The 20,833-nt window shown below is 55.8% G+C and overlaps 5 protein-coding genes across 5 annotated transcripts; 3 read left to right on the top strand and 2 right to left on the bottom strand.

Moving 5' to 3' along the window:
• Positions 1-491: 491 nt before the first annotated feature.
• On the top strand, positions 492-3,447 carry LRP88_06932 (YAK1 family protein kinase; the record flags this gene model as incomplete). Its single annotated transcript, XM_083243469.1, has 5 exons — positions 492-1,325; positions 1,385-1,584; positions 1,639-1,798; positions 1,853-2,591; positions 2,642-3,447. 5 exons carry the CDS (start codon positions 492-494, stop codon positions 3,445-3,447), a joined length of 2,739 nt encoding a protein of 912 aa, XP_083100693.1.
• A 1,169-nt stretch (positions 3,448-4,616) lies between these two features.
• Positions 4,617-5,778, bottom strand: LRP88_06931 (uncharacterized protein; the record flags this gene model as incomplete). The annotated part of the gene is made up of 4 exons (XM_083243468.1): positions 4,617-4,898; positions 4,982-5,452; positions 5,542-5,669; positions 5,736-5,778. The coding sequence occupies 4 exons, from the start codon at positions 5,776-5,778 to the stop codon at positions 4,617-4,619; spliced, it is 924 nt and encodes a 307-aa protein (XP_083100692.1).
• A 584-nt stretch (positions 5,779-6,362) lies between these two features.
• LRP88_06930 (pentatricopeptide repeat-containing protein) lies at positions 6,363-8,343 on the top strand (the record flags this gene model as incomplete). The annotated part of the gene is made up of 2 exons (XM_083243467.1): positions 6,363-6,680; positions 6,739-8,343. The coding sequence occupies 2 exons, from the start codon at positions 6,363-6,365 to the stop codon at positions 8,341-8,343; spliced, it is 1,923 nt and encodes a 640-aa protein (XP_083100691.1).
• A 1,263-nt stretch (positions 8,344-9,606) lies between these two features.
• Positions 9,607-14,193, top strand: LRP88_06929 (DNA-directed DNA polymerase alpha catalytic subunit POL1; the record flags this gene model as incomplete). The annotated part of the gene is made up of 5 exons (XM_083243466.1): positions 9,607-9,889; positions 9,952-10,055; positions 10,109-11,084; positions 11,137-12,422; positions 12,475-14,193. 5 exons carry the CDS (start codon positions 9,607-9,609, stop codon positions 14,191-14,193), a joined length of 4,368 nt encoding a protein of 1,455 aa, XP_083100690.1.
• Positions 14,194-15,773: 1,580 nt separating this feature from the next.
• Positions 15,774-20,482, bottom strand: LRP88_06928 (uncharacterized protein; the record flags this gene model as incomplete). Its single annotated transcript, XM_083243465.1, has 3 exons — positions 15,774-15,885; positions 15,935-19,818; positions 19,898-20,482. The coding sequence occupies 3 exons, from the start codon at positions 20,480-20,482 to the stop codon at positions 15,774-15,776; spliced, it is 4,581 nt and encodes a 1,526-aa protein (XP_083100689.1).
• Positions 20,483-20,833: the final 351 nt, after the last annotated feature.

Genomic DNA, 20,833 nt, shown 5'->3' with positions numbered 1-20,833 from the left:
GCTGCGCGTGTGCTGTTCTGTTCCGTGCTGGCTGTGCTGTGCTGTTACGGTACTCCATACCTGCCTCTACCTACCTGACCTTGCGCGCTGGCTTGCTGGGCTGGTGGGCTAGTTAGCGGGCACCTCACGCTCTACGCGACCGACGGGACCAGCCTGAACCCAACTCCAACTCCAACTTGGCGACTGCATTACACCCCGACCCAACCAGCAGCAGCAGCCGCCAACCATCCATCCTGTCTACCCAGGTAGCTAGCTACACTACCTAGCTGGGTCAGCCAGCCTCTCCTCCATCTCTTGCTCTCATTTTTTCCCACTCCTTCCTCCATCATTCCCTCGGCGGGATCTTCTCGACGCCGACCTTCATCGACCCAGAGCCGATAACCACGCATTCCCCCATCCCCACTGGCGACGACAATCACAACAACCGCTCCCCCGCCGCCGTTGTCGACCACTTCCTCCGACCACTTCCTCGAACCACCCCGGCGACCACCTTGACGCTGTCGCCTCAGCTGCTCGACTCGGCTTCCGCAGCTGTCAGCGCCATGGATACCCAGTGGCAGGCATATCCCGCCGCAGGCTCGCCCAGCTCCTCGAGAAGACACAACGGCAACTCCCAGGTGCCCCGAGACTACACCTCCCAGCCTCCTCCTCCTGGCGGATACAAGTACGACCAGTACCACGGCGGCGCTCCCGTTCATCCAGGCGCTGCTCCGCCCGCTTCTGCTCCTGCTGGTAACCCGGCCGCCTCCCCCATTGCACCCCCTCAGATGCGCGACGGCAACGGCGACGTTGCCATGCACGATGCTCACGATGCCCACGCGGGCATCAAGTACCCCATGAGGCCCCATCACCAGTCTCACCTGTCGGGCGGCCGTCCCGTCAACCTTCAATCTCCCCAGGAGCCCTCGTCTGCTACCCAGCGATACTCTCCCATGGAGACCTTGTCCCCCACCTCGCCGTATGCGCCCAAGTCGGGTTCCAGCAGCCAGTTCACCAGCCCGACCTCGCAGCGACAATCACCTACACGCCAGGACTACTCTCAGCCTCCTTACTTTCCCAGTGGTCGCCCGCACCAGCCAGGCCAGCAGCTACCTCCCATCAACCCTTACGCGTCTGGAAACCCCCCAGAGGGCTACCCTTCGTCTGTTGTTGCCAACATCGATGGCGCCTTTAACCTAGATCCCAAGTCTCCTCGCAGGCCTGTGCCCGTCAGCAGAGGCCCTGTGCCAGAGTTTAAGAAGCTGAGGGCTCCGTCTGACCTTCACCCCAAGGTCAATTCGCAGCCTCCGTTCCGTCGCGCCAATCCCGAAGGCGGCTTCATCAGCGTAAGTTTTTTGCGGTCTCCCGCTCGTCCGTATCACTCCATGCTTACAGGATTGCGCAGCCTCTTCAAGCTCTGACAGTTCATCTGCCTGCTACATACCGCATTTGCAACCCAAGCTTCAAATACGAATCGTCGCGCAATCCCCGTAGAGTCTTGACCAAGCCTAGTAAAGGTGTCAAGAACGATGGCTACGACAACGAGGACAGCGATTACATTCTCTACGTCAACGACATCCTTGGTTCGGAGGAGGCGGGTCACAAGTATGTCGCAATACGTTCCTCCAACTATCAGGCGCTTAATATTGACCTTTCTAGGAACCGTTACCTCATCCTGGACGTGCTGGGTCAAGGTACCTTTGGTCAGGTTGTTAAGTGTCAGAACCTCAAGACCCAAGAGGTGGTGGCTGTCAAGGTCATCAAGAACCGCACAGCCTACTTCAACCAGAGTATGATGGAGGTTTCAGTACTCGATTTGGTATGCGATGAGAACCCACTGGCCATAGTTCACCAAGACTAACCCTGCAATCAGCTCAACACGAAGCTCGACAAGAACGACGACCATCATCTTCTGCGCTTGAAGGACACATTCATCCACCGTCAACATCTTTGCTTGGTGTTTGAGCTCCTCAGCGTCAACTTGTACGAGCTTATCAAGCAGAACCAGTTCCGAGGACTCAGCACCACTCTGGTCCGCGTCTTTGCTCAGCAGCTTCTCAATGGTCTTGCACTCCTCAACAAGGCCCGCCTGATTCACTGCGATTTGAAGCCCGAAAACATTTTGCTCAAGAATCTCGAGAGCCCTATCATCAAGATTATCGATTTCGGTTCGGCTTGTGACGAGCGACAAACCGTGTACACTTATATCCAGTCCCGATTCTACCGTTCCCCCGAAGTTCTGCTCGGCCTTCCTTATTCCTCCGCTATCGACATGTGGTCCCTGGGCTGTATCGTGGTGGAGCTCTTCCTGGGACTGCCACTGTTCCCAGGTTCGTCCGAGTACAACCAAGTGTCGCGAATCGTCGAGATGCTCGGCAACCCGCCTAACTGGATGATCGAGATGGGCAAGCAAGCTGGTGATTTCTTCGAGAAGAGGCAAGACGAGTTTGGTCGACGGACATATCACCTCAAGAGTATGGAGCAGTACGCCCGCGAGCGCGGTACCAAGGAGCAGCCGAGCAAGAAGTACTTCCAGGCCAACACTCTCCCTGAGATCATCAAGTCGTACCCTATGCCTCGGAAAAACATGAAGCAGAGCGAGATTGATCGAGGTAAGTCCATTGCATGCGGGTACTGCTTCGACAGTTACTGACAGGTACAGAAATGAACAATCGCATCGCTTTCATCGACTTTGTTCGGGGTCTCCTCACTATCAACCCTCTGGAGCGATGGTCACCACAGCAAGCGAAGCTCCATCCTTTCATCACGCAACAAAAGTTTACTGGTCCTTTTGTTCCACCCATGAACCTCAAGTCGAGCTCGCTGAACCGATCACCGGCGCCCGGAACTCAGCAGCAGCAACAAGCCGAAGCACTCAGCAAGCAGCGTGCGCAAGCGGCGCAGGCACAAGCCGCCTCGGCAGCCCAGGGAGCTTACGCCTCGATGAATTCGGGACAGTACTCTCAGTCCGGCCATGTGCAATCGCAGATGTATGGAAACAACTCAATGTATTCTCCTGGAGGCAGTCATGGAAACATGCCCTCAGCGTATGGCCAACAGTCGGGTCAGTATGGACCGATGGTCATGTCCCAGCAGCCTCAACAGATGGCTCAGGGTCAGTATGCGCAAATGCCCCAGCCCAACATGTATCAACAAGGAGGCATGAGGCAGCAACGGCCACGTGCTTCGACCATGGAGCAGCAGCAGAGCGGTATTCCTGCTGCCATCCAACGAGTGGCCAGCCACCTCGATCCCAGTCAACCAATTCGGTTGCAGCCAAGCCCGGCGTACTACCCACCAACTGGAGAGAGCCTGGCAACAGCGGCGGAAAATGCCACTCGAACAGGGGCCGGACGAAGGGGGAGCCGGGTGCAGCAAGGCGGTCGTGGAAACAGGGACTTCATCCGGAACCTGGAGGAGCGTACTCTCGAAGAAGGTTTTATGGGCAACCAGAACACCTGGCATTGAATTGGCCTAACGATGGACTAGATGTCCGCGCCAACCTGTGACTCGAGCGCATCCACTCGCTAGGCGAACATCCGCCCCCGACGTCCGATCACGACGGCATGGCAAACGAGCCAGAGCTCATGGTTGGTAGTTGAGCAAAGCCCTGTGGTAGTTCTAATGAGCTAGGAGCCTCTTTCTCCCCTCCTCGATGCTTGGGGCGCCGACAAGACGAGACCTCAGCCCGTGCCAAATTGACCTCAGCGTGACGCTCACAAGCAAGACGCGGCGGCAGTAGCTCGGGGAAGGAAGTCAGGGGCTTCGAATATCCGTCCGGTTGGGCATTTCGATGCCGAGGACGCTTCCAACATGCCTCAAGCGAGGATCACAGGGGAGCTGGAAAGCACCACATCCGGCCTCCAGTTCGACAGGAGTCGGATGGGAAGAACAGTTGCCTGCGGGATGGACGGGGAGATTTGTTTATGCATGATTTCTTTTGCTTTGACACGAGCGAGGCATGCCTCGACACGGCTGTTATACAACCGGGCACGCTCCCGGTGGTGGCATACTTGATTGTTGTTTGTTTATAGCTTGGGGAGAGGAAGGGCTTGATGACCGAGGGCCGAAACGTTGACGGGGTTGAACGAGATCGGTAGAATGCCGCTCAGATCGCCTGCAGCGATTTTACCCTGGCTGTAGATATTGTTATTTTTGTTTTGGTTTGGTGTACGAGGACAAAGTGCGCTTTGCATAGCAGGAGAGGGAGAGCTTCTTGGGTTGAGATTCCCAATCGTGTAGTTGTACTGGTGCGTTTTGCTGGAAGGGGATGGGTTTCTGGGGTTGAGTCTTGGGAGGATAGGTTACGGTATAAAACATGATGAATTGCCCCTTGCCTATGTTTCACGTCTTGCCTTGGACTACGCCTCTTTCAGCTGAACCTTGGCATCGGTGAATGCCTGTCGCTTGTCTCTATTTCCATCAATTCCAGAATAGCGCTGCGACGGCGCGTAGCATACAAGAGATTGACTCCAAAAACGCCCAGCCCCAATATCACACACCGTGGCCTGCGTGACTGCCCTCAAGCAGACGACCTGGCTTTTCTAATGCTACAAAAGACCCGAATGGCTTCTCCCAAGGACGATTTGAAAGATGAATAGACAAAAACAAAGAATCGAGGTCAGGCGACAGGATCATCACCTTCCGCCACGGCCCCTTTGGCCTCCTCGTCCTCTTCGGTTTCCACCAACAAGCTTGTCGCTATAGAGCTGGTCGGACCGTGAAGAACTGCCGTTGGTGTTGGACGTATCCATCAGGTCGGGAAAGCCCATGGATCCATCTACAATGCTGTCGTTGTTGTTGGGCTTGGGCTGGCGGGTGCTGCGAGGGCCACTAGGGGCGTTGCTGGGGGCGTTGTTTGAGGGGGCCGGTTGGGTGCCACCGATCTTGGGGTAGACCTTGATGATTCTGCCGTCGGCCTGCAGGGAGGAGGTTAGACAAGAACAAGAGATGAATTGGACATGGGGAAACCTACGGTTTTGTCGTTGAAGGTCTCAATAACACGTTCGCCGCCTTCGCGCGATGTAAACGCCATCTCAACAATCATGATGGGTTTCGACTTGACGATCCGGCAGCTCACCATCTCGCCACCCACAGGAGTCATGGCACTCTCGATGTCGGCAGCCGTAGTGCCAGGCGCAAAGTTCTGTGCCATGACCGTAAAAGGGCCCGCGAGGCCTCGGATGGTCATACCCATAGGGCTGCTGCTGGCGGCGCCGGCTGCACCCTTGGGCTTGATGATGTTGACCTGCTGTGGCGCATTGGTCGATGTGTCCATGCGATCGAGGGCAGCGGACAGGCGCGCGGCGCGGCGACCTGCCCTCTTGCCGGCGGCGCCGGGGGCGGTGATGCGGGAGCTCAGGGAGCCGCGATCGTCACCGTTGATGGAGTGGTGTAGGTCATGTGTCCATTCGCCGTTGACGTTGCCCGGAGGGGCGGGGTTTGGCCGGATGCCGATAGACGAGTTGCGCTGCTATAACACGGAGATGGGGTTTAACACGGATCCTTGCGATAGGGCAATGGGAGGGCGTTGACGAGGCCGGTGGGTGAGTGTGTGTGTACCTTCTTGACGCCGACGCGGCTTGCTAGCGATGGGCCGGGGGCGGCCTTGAGCTTCGAGGGTGCGCTCTGGCGGCGGTTCTTGGAGAAGATGCGGTCGGCGAGGGCTTCGTTCCTCTTTCGCTCGCGCCCTGTGAGGGGAAGCCAAGGTTAGATACGATGTTGGAGGTCTGCGGGAGAGCCTTGTTGTCGCTTACCCTCTTGGATGATCTTTTCGAAGTCTGTGGCGACCTTGGCCATGATTGTAGATTTGGCCCGACTGGAGGAATGATATGACAGATGAATGATAGTCCCGAAAAGTCAGGCGAAAAGAAAGGAAGGATGCTCTGAAGACTGATTGTAGATTGTTGCTTGGTGTCTCGAGGAACCTGAAGAAAAGAAACGCTGGTTGGGATTGCGACCGCGAAGCGCGTCTCTAATTGGAGAGTCTGTGTGCTTGGGAATGATGCAGGGGGGAGGGGTGTGACTTTAGGAGACTCGCGAGCGGACCCGCGCGGCTGAGAGACGTCAAGCGCGTGTGGCGCGGTACGTACCTTTTGGGGGGTTTAAGTGATAAGATAAGATAGTGGAATTTTTAGACCCCGGATTTCATGTCAAGCAAGCCTCTGTTGGTACTTGGCTCCCGCCTGCCACCTTCAACAACCAGATTCTAAGATCTTGCTCTGGCCGAGAAGATGCTATCCTACGGTACGTGTTTGCGCAGGACGCTACATGCCGTCCCGCGGCGGAGACCGGCTCTCGAATCGACAACCCTCCTTCAAGCCCGTCCCCTCCGACAGACGATCCGGGCATTCAGCGCTGAAGCCACGACCACAACCTCGCGGATGCCGAGCGGAACGAATGTACTCAAAGCTGAAATTGATCTTGCTGTCAAGGAGCAAGAGGAGGAGAATGGCGTCTCGGAAAAGAAAGCTAGGGAACGACTGGAGCGCAACGTCCTGAAGGAGCTCCATTACCTTCAAGATCCGTACAAGATTGCGGAAAGGGTCCAGGCGGCGCTCGAGAAAGACAAATATGACGAGGCTCTGTTTATGGCGCAGAAGGCTAGCAAGGACTATGCAGTCGTGGTGTCCTGGAACCACTTGATCGGTTACATGTTGAAGAAGCAGCAGCTGCGCAAGGCGATAAAGCTATATAACGAGGTAAGTAACACACATGTAAAGCATTGTCGCCCTGGTACTTTTCTGACTCGGACTCCAGATGAAAAAGCGTGCCCAGGAACCCAACGCTCGAACTTACACCGTCATATTCCGCGGACTTGCCGAATCAGAGCACCCAAAGCTTGCCGTGGCCGAGGCCGTGAGGATATACAACAAGCTTATCACAGATCCTCGCATCACGCCAAACTCGTTTCACCTCAACGCCGTGATCAATGTCTGCAACCGGGCAGGGGACTTGGACTCCATGTTCTCCGTCCTCAACACTATCGACGATGCGCACCGGCCGCCGACGGCTTACACCTACACAACCGTCATTAACGCCCTTCGATACAATGCGGGGACTGGTGTGAAGGACTTGACGGTTACCCAAAAGAAGGCAGATATTGTGGTTGCGATCCGACGCGGCAAGGCCGTGTGGGAGGAGGTCATGGACAGGTGGCGAAAAGGACTCTTGAAAATCGACGAGCCGCTGGTATGCGCCATGATGCGCCTGCTCATGCTGGGTAGCACACGTGAGGAGAAGATGGAGGTATTCGATCTCCTGGAAGAGACGATGGGGATCCCCAACTTGACCAGAAAGGATGATGGCTCAGCCTCGAGCACGAGTGGCAAGAACGCGAGAAATGGCAAGGAAGTTGTTTCAAAGGGCTCACACGCTACCCCCGGCCGCAATACGTTGGCTGGCGTGCTCACAGTTCTGGGAATGGCGCGCCTGAACACGGTTGGTATCAAGTACTGGAACCGCTTGGTACGAGATCACCAGGTCGTGCCAGATCGGGACTGCTGGACGCGCCTGTTTGTCATGCTCAAGGCGGCAAAGGCCAGTGCTCACTGTACCGAAGTCCTCGCCATCATCCCTGACGACTGCATCGACGCCCAATTCTTCCGCATGGCCATGGAGACGTGCATCGCCGACAACATCAACCTCAACGCCATCAAGAACTCGACCCGCGCCCTCGACGCCATGATGAAGCGTCTCCCGGTACCCGATCCCCACACCTTGCGCCTTTACCTCCGGGTCTCCCAAGCCTCCCACTATCACCTGCGCAACCGCTCCAACGAGGGCGACGTCGAGGGCGCCAAGCGTGACTACGGCATGCAGATCGCCCAGGCCCTCGACCGCCTCTGGAAGCCGTACCGCCAGCTCCACGACCATTACTTCAAGGAGGTCAAGGTCGAAAACAAAAAGGACCAGGGCATTCTATACAACCAGCAGCGCGAGGTCATTGCCCTCGCCCGCTTCATGTACGGCTCCTACAACAAGATCATCCAGCAAGAGATGCTTCCCGAGGCGGACCTCAAGGAGATCCGCCCTATCGGCGGCCGCATCAACCGCGAGATCCATGCCTTCTTTCAGGACCGCGAGCTGCACGAGCCCAAACTACGCAAGCTGGGCCGCAAGTCGGCTGAGGATGACATGACGGGTTACCAAAGCCCCTATGAGATCGGCGTCCACTGGGACACGACGGTGGCGGGAAAGCCGCTGGAGCTCGAGAGGGAACCTGGGCCGAGGCGGGACCGCGAGCAGGGCTACAGGCAGAGACGTGACGAGGGGCGTCGTTCTTACAGATCAAAAGATCAAGACTTCCGGGGAGAGCCCCCGAACAACGATGCTCGCGGTCGACGTGCTCCTATCGAGTGGTGATGGACGTCTATATGACTGAATGCCGGTAGAAAATGTGCTGGAAGGCACTGGGACAAACTGGTTGTTGTATAATATCAAGCCATGTATATTAAATGTCGACATGAAGGATAAAGCTAGAGAAAATGGTCGGGCAGGCAAAAAGAAGGCGTTTAAGAGAAGGAGACGGATTTTTGTCGTGTACGATCTGGGGCTGTATGTTTAACACCACTTTCAACTTGGGTGTCTCGACACCACGCACTGAACTGACATAGTATGACTGAATGCATTCTAAATCTAGAAATACTCACAGATAACTTGGTGCCTAGAGCTATTTTTGATATATACATTTTGGTCATCCTAGAACTAATGCATGGTCATACCATTGGATGCCATGGTCTGGAACGGAGATCTCGATTTGTCTGAATCTGTATTGCGATCGAGTAACACACAACTCGGACGAGCTCAGCCTTGGGCCATTGGAGATTGAGAAGCAGCAACCAAATTGCGAGAAGAAGTGAATTTAAAAAGAGCTTTCCTGGGGTTAGTAATGAAAATGTGTTCTTTCTTCTTGCTCGACTTGAGCTAGAAGAGAAGAGACTGGCTTGAATTGATTCCCTTTCTGTGGACATTAAGTGCAAGGATGTCTACCTTGAGAGGAACTAGGCTATCTAGTGAACATGGTTTGGAGTGCCAATGCATTGGTTGTGGGGAGAATGCTCATGTTTTGAGAGCAATATGTCTGATTGTGCAAAGCGCCATACCCCTCCACCACATTAGTTTGGAGTTGCCAAAGAGACACGGTCGGTTGGCACTAACACTGGACAAGTCGCGTAAAGTGGGAGGTCGCGTCACAGCCAATGACGCTAACTCTTTTTGTGCTGACTTCTATCATGGCTGTTTATGCACACGTCGCTTGTGCAATGCAAAGTACCTTTCGTAGAGGGATACTTGAGCGCACCGCCACACTTGTCATCAAGCTCCTATTGGCTGCACCCTCTGTAAAGCACTTTAAGGGAAGCCCCACCATTGACACGGGCAACGCGACAGTGAGAACGCGCCTTGACGCGTTGGCCTGGCCACTTTTCTAATGACGGTTGCCATGCCAGGGGATCGAGGACCTCCACCCTCCACTTCTCATTGCACTGTCAACCATCTCGAAATATTGTCGATATTGACACTGCTCTTTGGACACGATCTCGAATATCTACTGATACAGAAATTCCGAGCCTCATTCCCATTCAATTGCCTTTCTGATATGCCATCGGCCTGAGGCTCGCAGTCGCCATGTCTCACAGGGCCAAGCTCGCAGAGCTCAAGGCCCTTCGCCAGTCCGGCAAGAAGGCCTTTGACAACTACAAGGTCAACGAGGTCGACAACCTCTACGACGAAGTCGACGAAGACGGATACAAGAAGATCGTCCGTGACCGACTAAACGAGGATGACTTTGTCGTCGACGACAACGGCGAGGGTTACGCAGACGACGGCCGAGAAGAGTGGGATCGGGTACAAGCCTACGACTCGGATAGTGAAGAAGAGGCAGTAGTCCGTGGGCGACCTAGCAAAGCTGGTTAGTCCTTCAGCAGAAGCTGCTGCATAGTGCCATGATCCATGTGCTTACAAGACGTGCAGCCAAGAAGAACCGCCAACAGGAGCAAGCAAAGCGAGACGCCAATGACAAGGACATTAGCGAATACTTTACCAAGGGCGCTGGCAGGACACAGCCCAAGCCTAAGGTACATATTCCCTCCGACCATAGATATGTTATTAGCTTCTAATCTGTACCCAGGTTGTTAGAACTAAGGCCGACGACGATTTCCTGACGGATCTACTGGGCGAGGTTGATAACAATATCCCGGCCCCCGCTGTGCGCATCTCGGCGATCGAGAGATCAGGCGGACGCCGCAAGGCCAGGGCACTATCGCCCGCTCCCGAGCCCATCCCCAAGAAGAAGAAGACCCTCGACACTCGGCTACCATCTCCCCTACCCCCAGCTGCTGATGACGACGACGGCTTCATGCCCCCCGCCGCCGACGATATCTCAGATCTCGAAGTTGCCGACATTCCCATGAGTGAAGGACCAGCGCCATCCTCACCCGCCGCCAAAGTCGCTCAGAGAAAGGCTCAGGTTAAGCAGGAGCCCAAGGACGATGAAGACGAGGACATGATGGAAGTTGCCCACGCGGGCACTATCGCTGCAACCAGCGTCAACTTGACGAGTTCGAGGCCGATAAAGAAGATCATCAAGGCGGAATCCTACCCAACCCCTGCCAGCTCTTCTCCCGTCAAAGCCAATGGCGCCGCTGTCGACTCCACATCCTGGAACGCTCTCACAGAAAGGCTCAACGTGGTATCGAGCTCACCAAGTGAGACCAAGGGTATCGGCAAAATCGATCACAAGGACGCCGTCGAGGAAGATGGGAGTCTCAACTTCTTCTGGACAGACTACATGGAAATCAACGGCAGTCTGTGTCTCTTTGGCAAGGTCCTCAACAAGAAGACAAGGTCATACGTCAGCTGCTTTGTCAAGGTTGACAATATCCTGAGAAAACTATACTTCCTGCCCCGGCAGCATCGAGTGCAGGGCGGAGAGGAGACGGGCGAGGAGGTTGAGATGTCTAATGTGTATGACGAAGTCGACGAAATCATGACCAAGATGAAAGTGGGAATGTACAAGATCAAGGCCTGCACCAGGAAGTATGCCTTTGAGCTTCCTGGTGTTCCTAAGGAGGCCCAGTACATGAAGCTTTTGTACCCATACAACAGTAAGTCCCACGCCATCATCATCTCAGGCACTAGCTAACACTTGTTTCTCAGAACCCCCAGTCGACCCAACACCTGGTGAGACTTACTCCCACGTCTTCGGCAGCAATACTGCCCTCTTTGAGCAGTTTGTTCTCTGGAAGAACATTATGGGCCCCTGCTGGCTCAAGATCGAGGACGGTGACTTTGGCAGCATCAAGAACGGCTCACACTGCAAGCTTGAAGTGTTGGCTGAGCATCCCAACATGATTTCTGTCCTCAGCGACTCGGACAACCTTGACGTTCCACCATTGACTCTCATGAGCGTGTCTCTAAGAACTGCCTTCAACTCAAAGGACAACAAGCAGGAGATCCTGGCCATCAGTGCAAGGATATATGAGAAGGTGTCACTTAGTGATACAACGCCAGCAGAGAAGCTCCCATGCCGAACATTCACTGTAATCCGTCCCCATGGTCAAGGATTTCCCCTGGGCTTCGACCAGCTTGCAAGGAAGAGGAATAGGGGTTTGATTGTCCTGAAGAAGCAAGAAGCAGATATTCTGAGCTTTTTCTTGGCTCAGATTGATGTTGCTGACCCCGACGTTATCCTCGGACACCAGTTGGAAGGAGTTGACTACAGTGTGCTTCTCAACCGTCTGCATGAGAAGAAGATTCACCAATGGTCCAGGCTCGGCCGGTTCCGCAGGACCCAATGGCCCCCGTCTATTGGAAAGACTGGCGGCAACGTCTTTGCGGAACGTCAGATCCTCGCTGGTCGTCTTCTCTGTGACCTTGCCAACGACGCTGGCAAGTCTGTCATGTTCAAGTGTCAGTCGTGGAGCTTGACCGAGATGTGTAGTCTGTATCTCGCCGGGGATAACCGACGCCGCGAGTTCGACAATGAGACTGCTCTCAGCACCTGGGCCAAGGAGAAGCAGGGCCTCATGGACTACATCACGCACATGGAGGCAGACACACATTATATCGCTGCTCTCGCCATCAGCGTCCAGATGCTACCCCTGACCAAGGTTCTCACCAACCTGGCAGGTAACTCGTGGGCCCGAACACTCACCGGAACCCGAGCTGAGCGAAACGAGTACATTCTGCTCCATGAGTTCCATCGCAACAAGTACATCTGCCCAGACAAGCAGACCTTCCGGGGCCGGCAACGTGCCGAGGAAGAGCAGCAGGAAGAGGCGGGCGATGCGAAGAAGAAGGACAAGTACAAGGGTGGTCTCGTCTTTGAGCCTGAGAAGGGTCTATACGACAAGTTTGTACTTGTCATGGACTTTAACTCTCTGTACCCGTCCATCATTCAGGAGTTCAACATCTGCTTCACGACCGTGGACAGGACAGCTCCGGTAAGTTGACACTGGTTCTTCTTCCATATTATTTTTCTAACCCCCTATGCAGGCCGAAGATGAGGACGCAGTTCCCGATGTGCCTACCAACCAGGAGCAGGGTATCCTTCCCAGGCTCATTGCCACTCTTGTCAGCAGACGTCGACAAGTAAAGAGTCTCATGAAGGATAAGAAGGCCACGCCTGAAGAGCTGGCTACCTGGGACATCAAGCAACTGGCGTTGAAGCTGACGGCAAACTCCATGTACGGATGTTTGGGCTACACCAAGTCTCGCTTCTATGCCCGACCGCTGGCTGTTTTGACAACCTTCAAGGGTCGTGAGATTCTTCGGAGCACCAAGGAGCTTGCTGAGAGCAAGTCCCTGCAGGTCATCTATGGTGACACTGATTCCGTCATGATCAACGCCAACGTGGACAACGTTGCCGACGCCTTCAAGGTGGGCAACGACTTCAAGAAGGCTGTCAACGACCAGTACAAGCTGCTGGAGATTGACATCGACAACGTCTTCCGCCGCATCCTCCTTCAAGCCAAGAAGAAGTATGCTGCCATCAACCTCGTGGAGAAGGACGGCAAGTTTATCGAGAAGATGGAAGTCAAGGGTCTTGACATGAAGCGTCGAGAATACTGCGCCCTGTCAAAGGAGATCTCCAAGCATCTCCTAGACGAGATTTTGTCTGGAGATGACACAGAAGTCTCTATCGCCCGCATCCACGAGTACTTACGTGACATTGCTGGCAAGATGCGTGAGCAGACGATCCCTGTACCCAAGTACATCATCTATACGCAGCTAGGTAAAGCCCCCAAGGAGTATCCCAACGCCGACTCCATGCCCCAGGTCCAAGTCGCTCTTCGGGAGTTGGCCAAGGGCAGGACGGTCCGCAAGGGTGATGTCATCTCGTACATCATCACGGGCGACAGCAAGAGCTCCGAGCCCGCCCCCAAGCGAGCCTATGCTCCCGGCGACTTGAAGGCGGATCCTACGCTGCTCCCCGATGTTGAATGGTACATCGGCAAGCAGATCTTCCCTCCCGTCGAGCGTCTCTGTGCCAACATTGTCGGTACCTCGACCTCACAGCTGGCAGAGCAGCTCGGACTGGATATCAAGCGGTACAGCTCGTTCCAGACTCAGCAGAACAGTTCGAGCAATGACCTCGAGATCCACCCCCTGGATTCTCAGATCCCCGACGAGGTTCGCTTTGGCGACTGTGCCCGCCTCTCCCTGCGGTGCCGCAAGTGCAAGGCTAGCTCCACATTCGAAGGCCTCGCCGCGTCCCCTGACCGTGTTACTGCGTCTGGCGTCGTCTGCGGTTCCTGCGGTGCCACCATCTCGACCTTGTCCATCGTGGCTCAGCTGGAGCACGCCATCCGCACTCAGACTACCCGCTACTACGAAGGATGGCTTATCTGCGATGACTCTCAGTGCGGCAACCGTACCCGTCAGATGAGTGTCTACGGCACCCGCTGCCTCGGCCCCAAGGGTCTCGCAAGGGATTGCCTGGGCCGCATGCGCTACGAGTACACCGAGAAGGCCATCTACACCCAGCTGCTATACTTTGCTAGCGTGTGGGATGTGGACAAGGCCAAGGCCAAGGCTCAAGCGGCTGACATGTCGAGGCAGGATCGCGAGAACATCCTCGCCCAGGCTGAGCACAACCGCGTGCGCTTCGGCACTGTCAAGGGTGTCGTAGACAAGTACCTCGAAAAGTGTGGCCGGCAATGGGTAGCTATGGACACGCTGTTCTCGAAGCTGGGCTTCAAGCCGCTGGCGTAAGGGCTTGTCTGATGTGTGTTTATATGACGACGGCATGGGAAAGAAAGGCTGCGTGGATCGGCAACCGGCATCAGGAGTCGGAGGAGTCTTGGGCTCATGGGCTTTGGGTACATGTATAGGATGAGTGGGATTGAGGGATTTCATCTACTACACCATGGATTGTAATGAAGGATCGATGCAAGCAAGGCTGTATTGTATGTATAGCAAGCGCGGATGGCGTTTAGGAGTTGAAATAGATGACCTTGCCAAAGAACAGGCAGCCTCATCTAGATGATATGAATGATTGAGTTGGCGTGGCTGTTCAAGTCAAATTATATACATCTGCATATAGACTCGAAGAGCAAGTCTCACAAGATCAAGTTATTTCCCCATCAGTATCGTATCATCGCGTCACCATGCAAGACTTCACAAATATCAGTCGAGAACAGGGTTGAACAAATATGTAGATTTTCCACCACTACCGGCTCATGCTTCCCTAGAAATTAGATGATATACAGCAAATGCATCATAAAAGACCCTTCATCAAAAGCTCGACCAGGTCAACCGCCTCTATACAAAGACACCAAGGGGAAAAGACTGGCTGACCAGTAATGGCCAGACCAGTCTTCTCCTTCTCCCCTTGGCACAATGCATCTGCCCACGAGGCACGGTGACATGAGCCCTATAGTCATCATCAATCATGGTCTTCTTTTGTTATCCCTTCCTTGTCTGCCTGCCTGCCTTGGGTCCTTGAACTTGATGGTTCCGTCGAGGTAGTTGCAACAGCAGCTTCTCGAGGCCAGCAGAGGGCGAGTGAATGCATGGCCAGAAGCTGTCGTCGCGTTCAAGGTGACAAGAGGCTGAACACAGTCCATCTCAACGTCGATGGATTCCCTTTGAACCCTTATCCCTTCCCTTCCCTTCCCTTCCCTTCCCTTCTCCCTCGTTGCTCCGAAAAAAACAAAGATTTTTCAACCTCGAATCCCTTAACACCTCGTCCACCGCCCACCTCCCCTCCCCCCCCACCCTATCGCGTGTGTATGATGTGATGGACGTGACGTAGTGAACGTGACGTTTCTCCACCATCAACACTTCCCCCGTCCATCCTCTTCCGTGCCCCCCCAAAGAAAGCCAGAGACATGCTGGCAAATATCGACATGAAACTGCCTCAAGCCATTAAGCTAGAGATCCTCTGCAATATTAAAGGAACTGAAACACACACGCACACACACGCTGGGGGGGCATGTTCTGTTCAGGAAAAGGGGGGCCAGCCGGAAGAAGGTTGGATGGATGAACGGAGGACGGTGAAGTGAAGACAATCATGATGAAAGAAAATCCCAGTCCGAAAAAGCGTTTCGAAACGTTTGCTATTGCCCCTCGCGGTCGTGAGAGGCTGGTCCGTCTGTCTATTGATTGATTGGGAAAGGTATCATATCATGGGTTCAGAAAAAAATGCGTGTCGTGCGCAACTTTTGGGCCACGTCTGCCGGAAAAGAAAAGCCTGTAAATGCAAGAAACACAGCCCCGCCGCCTAGTCTATTCTGCTCTGCCGAAATGCAAGACACCGAAGGAAGGAGGAATAAGAAGAACAAGCGAGCCTTTTACTCGCTCTCCTTCTTGTCGCTGTCGGCAGGGACAGCCTTGGACATGGCGGGCGAGGCAGACGTAGACGGGGGCGAGGCTGGGTGGTCATTATCCATGTTTGCAAGAAGGCTGTCACATGTTAGCTAAGTCATATATGTTCCCCAAGAATTAAACTCACCTGAAGGTATTAGAGTGTGAGGTGTTCTCCCGAGTGGGAGGAGTGCCAGTACGCGACGAGGCACCCGAGTCTTCGCCAGGTCGGCCGAGGTAGCCACCAGGGCCCATACGTCGGCCGCTGTTGCTGCGAGACGACAGCATCGAGGCGGGACCAAGAGAGATGGGTCCGCTCGAAGTTCGGTTGGCCGAGCCCTTCAGACGGCGCAGGTCGTCCATACCGACCTGGTTGCTGGTCTGGCCACCGTATCCAGACGAGAAGTTGCGAGCATCGCCTCGTCCAGCTGGGGGACGACCACCGCCTCGCTGGTTGCTGCGGGCAGCCTCCTGTGCCTTGGCAGCTTGAGCGGCCTCGGCCTCGGCTCGCACCTCGTCCAGAGTCTTGGGACCCTTGTTGGTCTCCTTGGAAACCCAGTTGGCCTTTCGGAGATCGAGAACATCCATGAGCATGAACTTGAGTCGGCTGGGAAGCTCGGGCATGTCCATCATAGTCTGGATGCGCTGGAAGTAGGCGTCCATCATCGGGCGGCCCTTCTCAGTAGAGTCGAGGTTGGCACCAATGGTGCGGAGCAGCTTGCTAAGCGACTCAATCTCAGCCTCGTCAGGCACCCCGTTATAGTCGACGAGCTTGTGCACACACTCGTGCATGATTCGCTCAGTAAGCATGCCCAGCTTGTACAGCTCACCAATGAACTGAACAAGGCCAAGACCGCGTCGCTTGGCAGCAGCGGCGGCATAGTACTCGTCAGACATGAGGGCAGCCTCGCCAGCCTTCTTGCCATCCTGGTCCTCGGCCTCCTTAGGCTCGGGAAGGTTGACACTCCAGCCACGCTCGAACTCCTCCTGACATCTGTTGAGGAGGTACTTGCGGAAGAGGTTGCCGCCGCTGACAATGTTGCCGTTCTTGTCCTTGATACGCTCATCGCGCACCTCAGGGCTCATGGTCTCAAGCATACGCTTGCAGAACTTGGCATACATGGAAGCCCAGTGAGCCTCGTCAGTCGCCTTCTCAAAGGTGAGTTGAATGACCTGGCGGAGAGTCCGGCCGTCAGACTCGTCCTTGGACTGAGATGCAATGAGCAGGATCTGGTCGGCAATCTTGTCGAACTTCTCAGGTGTCATCTTGTTGAGAGCAGCCTTGACCTTGCGCTGCACCATCTCGGGCTCGAGGTAGCCACTGGCGGCGCTGGCACCAGCCGGACCAACAGCAGCGGCCTTGCTACCCACGCTCGTCGGCTTCCAACCGTTAGCAGTGACAGCAATGGGCTTCAGCTCTTGGCCGGCTGTCAAAGGCATGGTCTTAGCAGCCTGAGCCTCCTTAGCATCGACACCGCGAGGGCGGCCACTACCACCACGGCGGGAGCCAGTGCGGGGAGAGCCGGGCAGGTGAGCCTGTGACGAAGTTCGCTGGATGGGGCCACCAGTAGGGAATCCACTGTTGGAGCGGCCAAAAGAACCAATAGAGCCAGGGCGACCCGAGTTGGACATAGCAAATCGCTGGTCCGAGCTGGTGCCCGCAGGGAGTGTTCGGCCTGGAGGAGCATTGAAGTTGCCCATGCCAGGGAATCCACCGCCAACACTGACGTTGCCGCCACGATGAGAGCCGCCGCGCGCACCGCCAGGAGTGTTGGTCCTCGAACGGTCGCCGTCGCCAATCAGAGACTTGACCTGCTGGCCAAACTCGAGAGAAGGCTGCTCAGTAAACACCTTCTGGAACTGGAGCAAAAAGTTGGCGTCGTACTTGAACGACTTGCCCTTCCTGGCCACAGCTGCGTTAGTAGCTGGGTTGGGGGACATGATGCCAGTTGGGTAAGTGGCCAGCTCATCGACTCTCAAGAAACGGGCCGACTTGAGAGACTGCAGAGCAGCGCTGGGCTGCGCGGGCTCAACAGGCTTGGTGTTGAGGGGGGTCAAGTTGAGAGCAGCGGGCTTGGCTCCACGCTTCTCGTGCTTCTGGGTCGTGGATTCAGCCGCAGAAGCAGGCTTGTCACCGATCTTCATGCTAGCGAGCTTGTCGGTAACCGACTCAACCTTGGCGGCCTCGGGCTCCTTGCCGCTTCGCGCCTGGGCGAGGAGATCAGCAACAGACATGGCAGGCTTGCCAGATGACTCGGTCTGCTGGCGTCGCTTCTCCTTCTCCTCTTCCAGACGTTCCATTTCTCGCTCCTGCTCACGAAGCTTTCGGTCTTCATCGGCCGCATTCTTAACACGGTCCTTCTCCTCCTTAGCCTTAGCAGCAGCCTTCTCGGCCTCGGCCTTCTTGCGATGCTCCTCCTCAGCCTTCTCACGGCGAGCGTCTTCCTCCTCCATCTCACGGATCATGCGCTCAATCTCGTCCTCATCAGGCTCATCCTTCTTGACGGGCTCGGCGGGCTTCTTGGCCTCTTCCTTTGGTTCCTCAACCTTGGGCACAGCCTCGGGAGCCTTCTCCTCGGGGGCAGGCTTACTCTCAGGCTCAGCCTTGACAGCAGGCGTAGGCTCGGCCTTAGTCTCGGCGGGCTTCTCAGCGGGCTTCTCGACCGGCTTCTCAGCAGGCTTCTCAACGGGCTTCTCCTCAACAGGCTTGGGCTTCTCCTCCTTCGGGGGAGCCTGGGTAGCCTGCTTGATCTTTTCCTTCAGCTCATCCTGGATCTCCTTGGCAGTCTTGGGAGTAGCATGGCTGTCAGTGCGGCCGTGAGAGGGGGTAGAAGACTTGGGAGGAGGTGTGGGGGCGGAAGCAGCAACGGGAGGAGTCTTGGACTGCTGGATGCTGGGGGCGGGGGATGAGGGTGTCTTGAAGGCTGAGGTGTCGATCACCTCGCCGGCAGCGTTCTTGATCTGAATGGCGGCGCTCTTCTTAGGCACCTTGACAAAGCTGCTTGCCGTGGGTTGCAGCGAAGACTTCTGGGGCTGAGGAGTAGAGGACACGATGACAGGCTGGTTTTGCTGGTTCGCGCTGGAGGGTCTCTCAGGCTGAGAGGGCGATCGGGACATGCTATGGCTCTGTTGGTGGTAGGGCGGAACAAAGGTCTGGTTATAACCTGGAGAGTTAGCCTGGGGAGGGGCCATGTAGGGCATGTTGTTGTAGGCGTAGGGCATCGACAGAGGTCGTCCGTAAGCGTCCACCTGCTGGGGCTGCGGGGGGTAACCGAAGTTCTGGTTTTTCAAAGTCAGCATGTATTCAAAGAAGCCACCTTCTGGCGACAAGTCGATAGGGCGCTGTTGATCAAGCACAGGAATATGTGCCGGGGGGTTTCTTGTAGAGCTGCAAGACGAGACACGCCAGGTCTTCATGTCGTCCTCACGCCAAGGCTGATCTGTACGTTTACTGAAACGCCGACGCTGGTTGAAGTCGTTGCCATGCATGTCTCGAGTCGAGTCTTGTGGGCGGCCGACCTGAACAGACTTTTCCAGGTCGGTGCGCCGCGACTTGTTCTTTTTTGCATTTTTGGGGGGGTGCTTGTCAACTTGGGGAAAGGGGAACTGTACTTGTTGATGCTGAGGCGCCATGGGAGGCGGGTAGTGGTATTGAGGAGGTGTCTGCATGGCCATGTTGGGCTGCATGCTGGCAGGAGCCATGTTGGGTGTGTTCGGCATCGAGGGCACGAGAGCCGGGCTTCGGGCGGGTTGAGGCGAGTTCGGATACATGGTTCGGGGTTGGGGTTGGAAGGCAGGAGGCATGCCTCGACCTTGACCAGGACCGTTGCGGAATTGGTTGTTGGGGGGGTATCCCATCTGCTGGTTATAATTGTTGCCATGAGGGTTATAGCCCCGGCCACGTCCACCCTGAGGCTGAAAGTTACCTCGGCCGGCACCTTCGCCTTGCGCAGAGTGTCCCGACTCGCGTCGGAAGTGAGCACCGGGCTGTGAGTTTGGATTCGTAGGGACAGAGCCCTGTCTCATGTGGCGCTGCAAGGTTCGAAATGTCAGTACTTATCTACGTCCAAGGTTCATTGATGAAAAGAGGGCCAAAAAGTGGAACACTAACCTCGCCATCGCTACCGAGACTACCAAATGTCATTTGGCCGCTAGCCTGCTGGAGACCGGAAGGAGGTCGGCCACCGCTGGCAGAGGGCTGAGGAATCGGGGAGGGGGAATGAGCAGGCGAGGGAACTCGCGCGTTGTTGCCGGGGATAGGAATGGGAGCAGCACTGCCGGTCTGAGGAGTGCTGTGAGCCATGGCGGGAGAGTCGAAGCCGAACTGGATGCCTGACTTGGCACCGCCGACGGGGCCACCGTTGGCAACGAAGCTGTTGGGGGCGTTGGCAGCCATGGTGACGGAGCTCTTGCGAGAGTGATCAGAACCGTTGAGGTTGGCGCTGCCGCGAGCGACGGCAGGGACAGCGGGGGTGACGGCGGGCTTGCCGTTCACAGGAGACGACGAGGCGCCTTTCGCATTCTGCGCGGAGGACGACGATGAACCGACCACCGCAGGAGGGTGGGATCCGGTTGCGACTATAGGAGCCTGGGCTGTCTTCTTGGGCGCACCTGCAGCGGACGCATAAGAAGGGGCCGTGGTCGCAGGGGTGTTTGTCGCCGGAATGGGGTTCTGCTGGTTGGCAGACGACGTCATATGGGAGTTCGTGGTCGTTCGCGATGGGAGAGTTTGTGGTGTTTTTTTTTTTTGTGGGCGTCGAGGGAGAAAGCGGAACAAGACGACGCCGGGGGCCGGAATTTGTCGAAGACTCGAAGGTGCAGCGGGGCAACTCTTGTTTCGACAAGGACGACGACGATGTAGTCGTTTTTGAAGATCGCGATCAGAGACGGATTCTGCGCGAAGAGAAACGACGGGAAGGGTCGAAGGGGCTGCTCGCGAGGAGAGTCGACGGGAGGCAGGCCGGATCGATCACAGGCGAACAAGGAGTGAAGGTCGTACCGACGAAGAGGGCGCTCGTAGACGTCTGAGACAGGCTACGACCGGCGC

This window comes from Fusarium phalaenopsidis, assembly GCF_050370095.1.
Source record: "Fusarium phalaenopsidis strain FUZ10S chromosome Unknown contig_32298, whole genome shotgun sequence".
Classification (NCBI taxonomy): Eukaryota; Fungi; Ascomycota; class Sordariomycetes; order Hypocreales; family Nectriaceae; genus Fusarium; species Fusarium phalaenopsidis.
The sequence above is the reverse complement of the archived record's forward strand: the minus strand, read 5'-3'. Positions and strand labels throughout refer to the sequence as shown.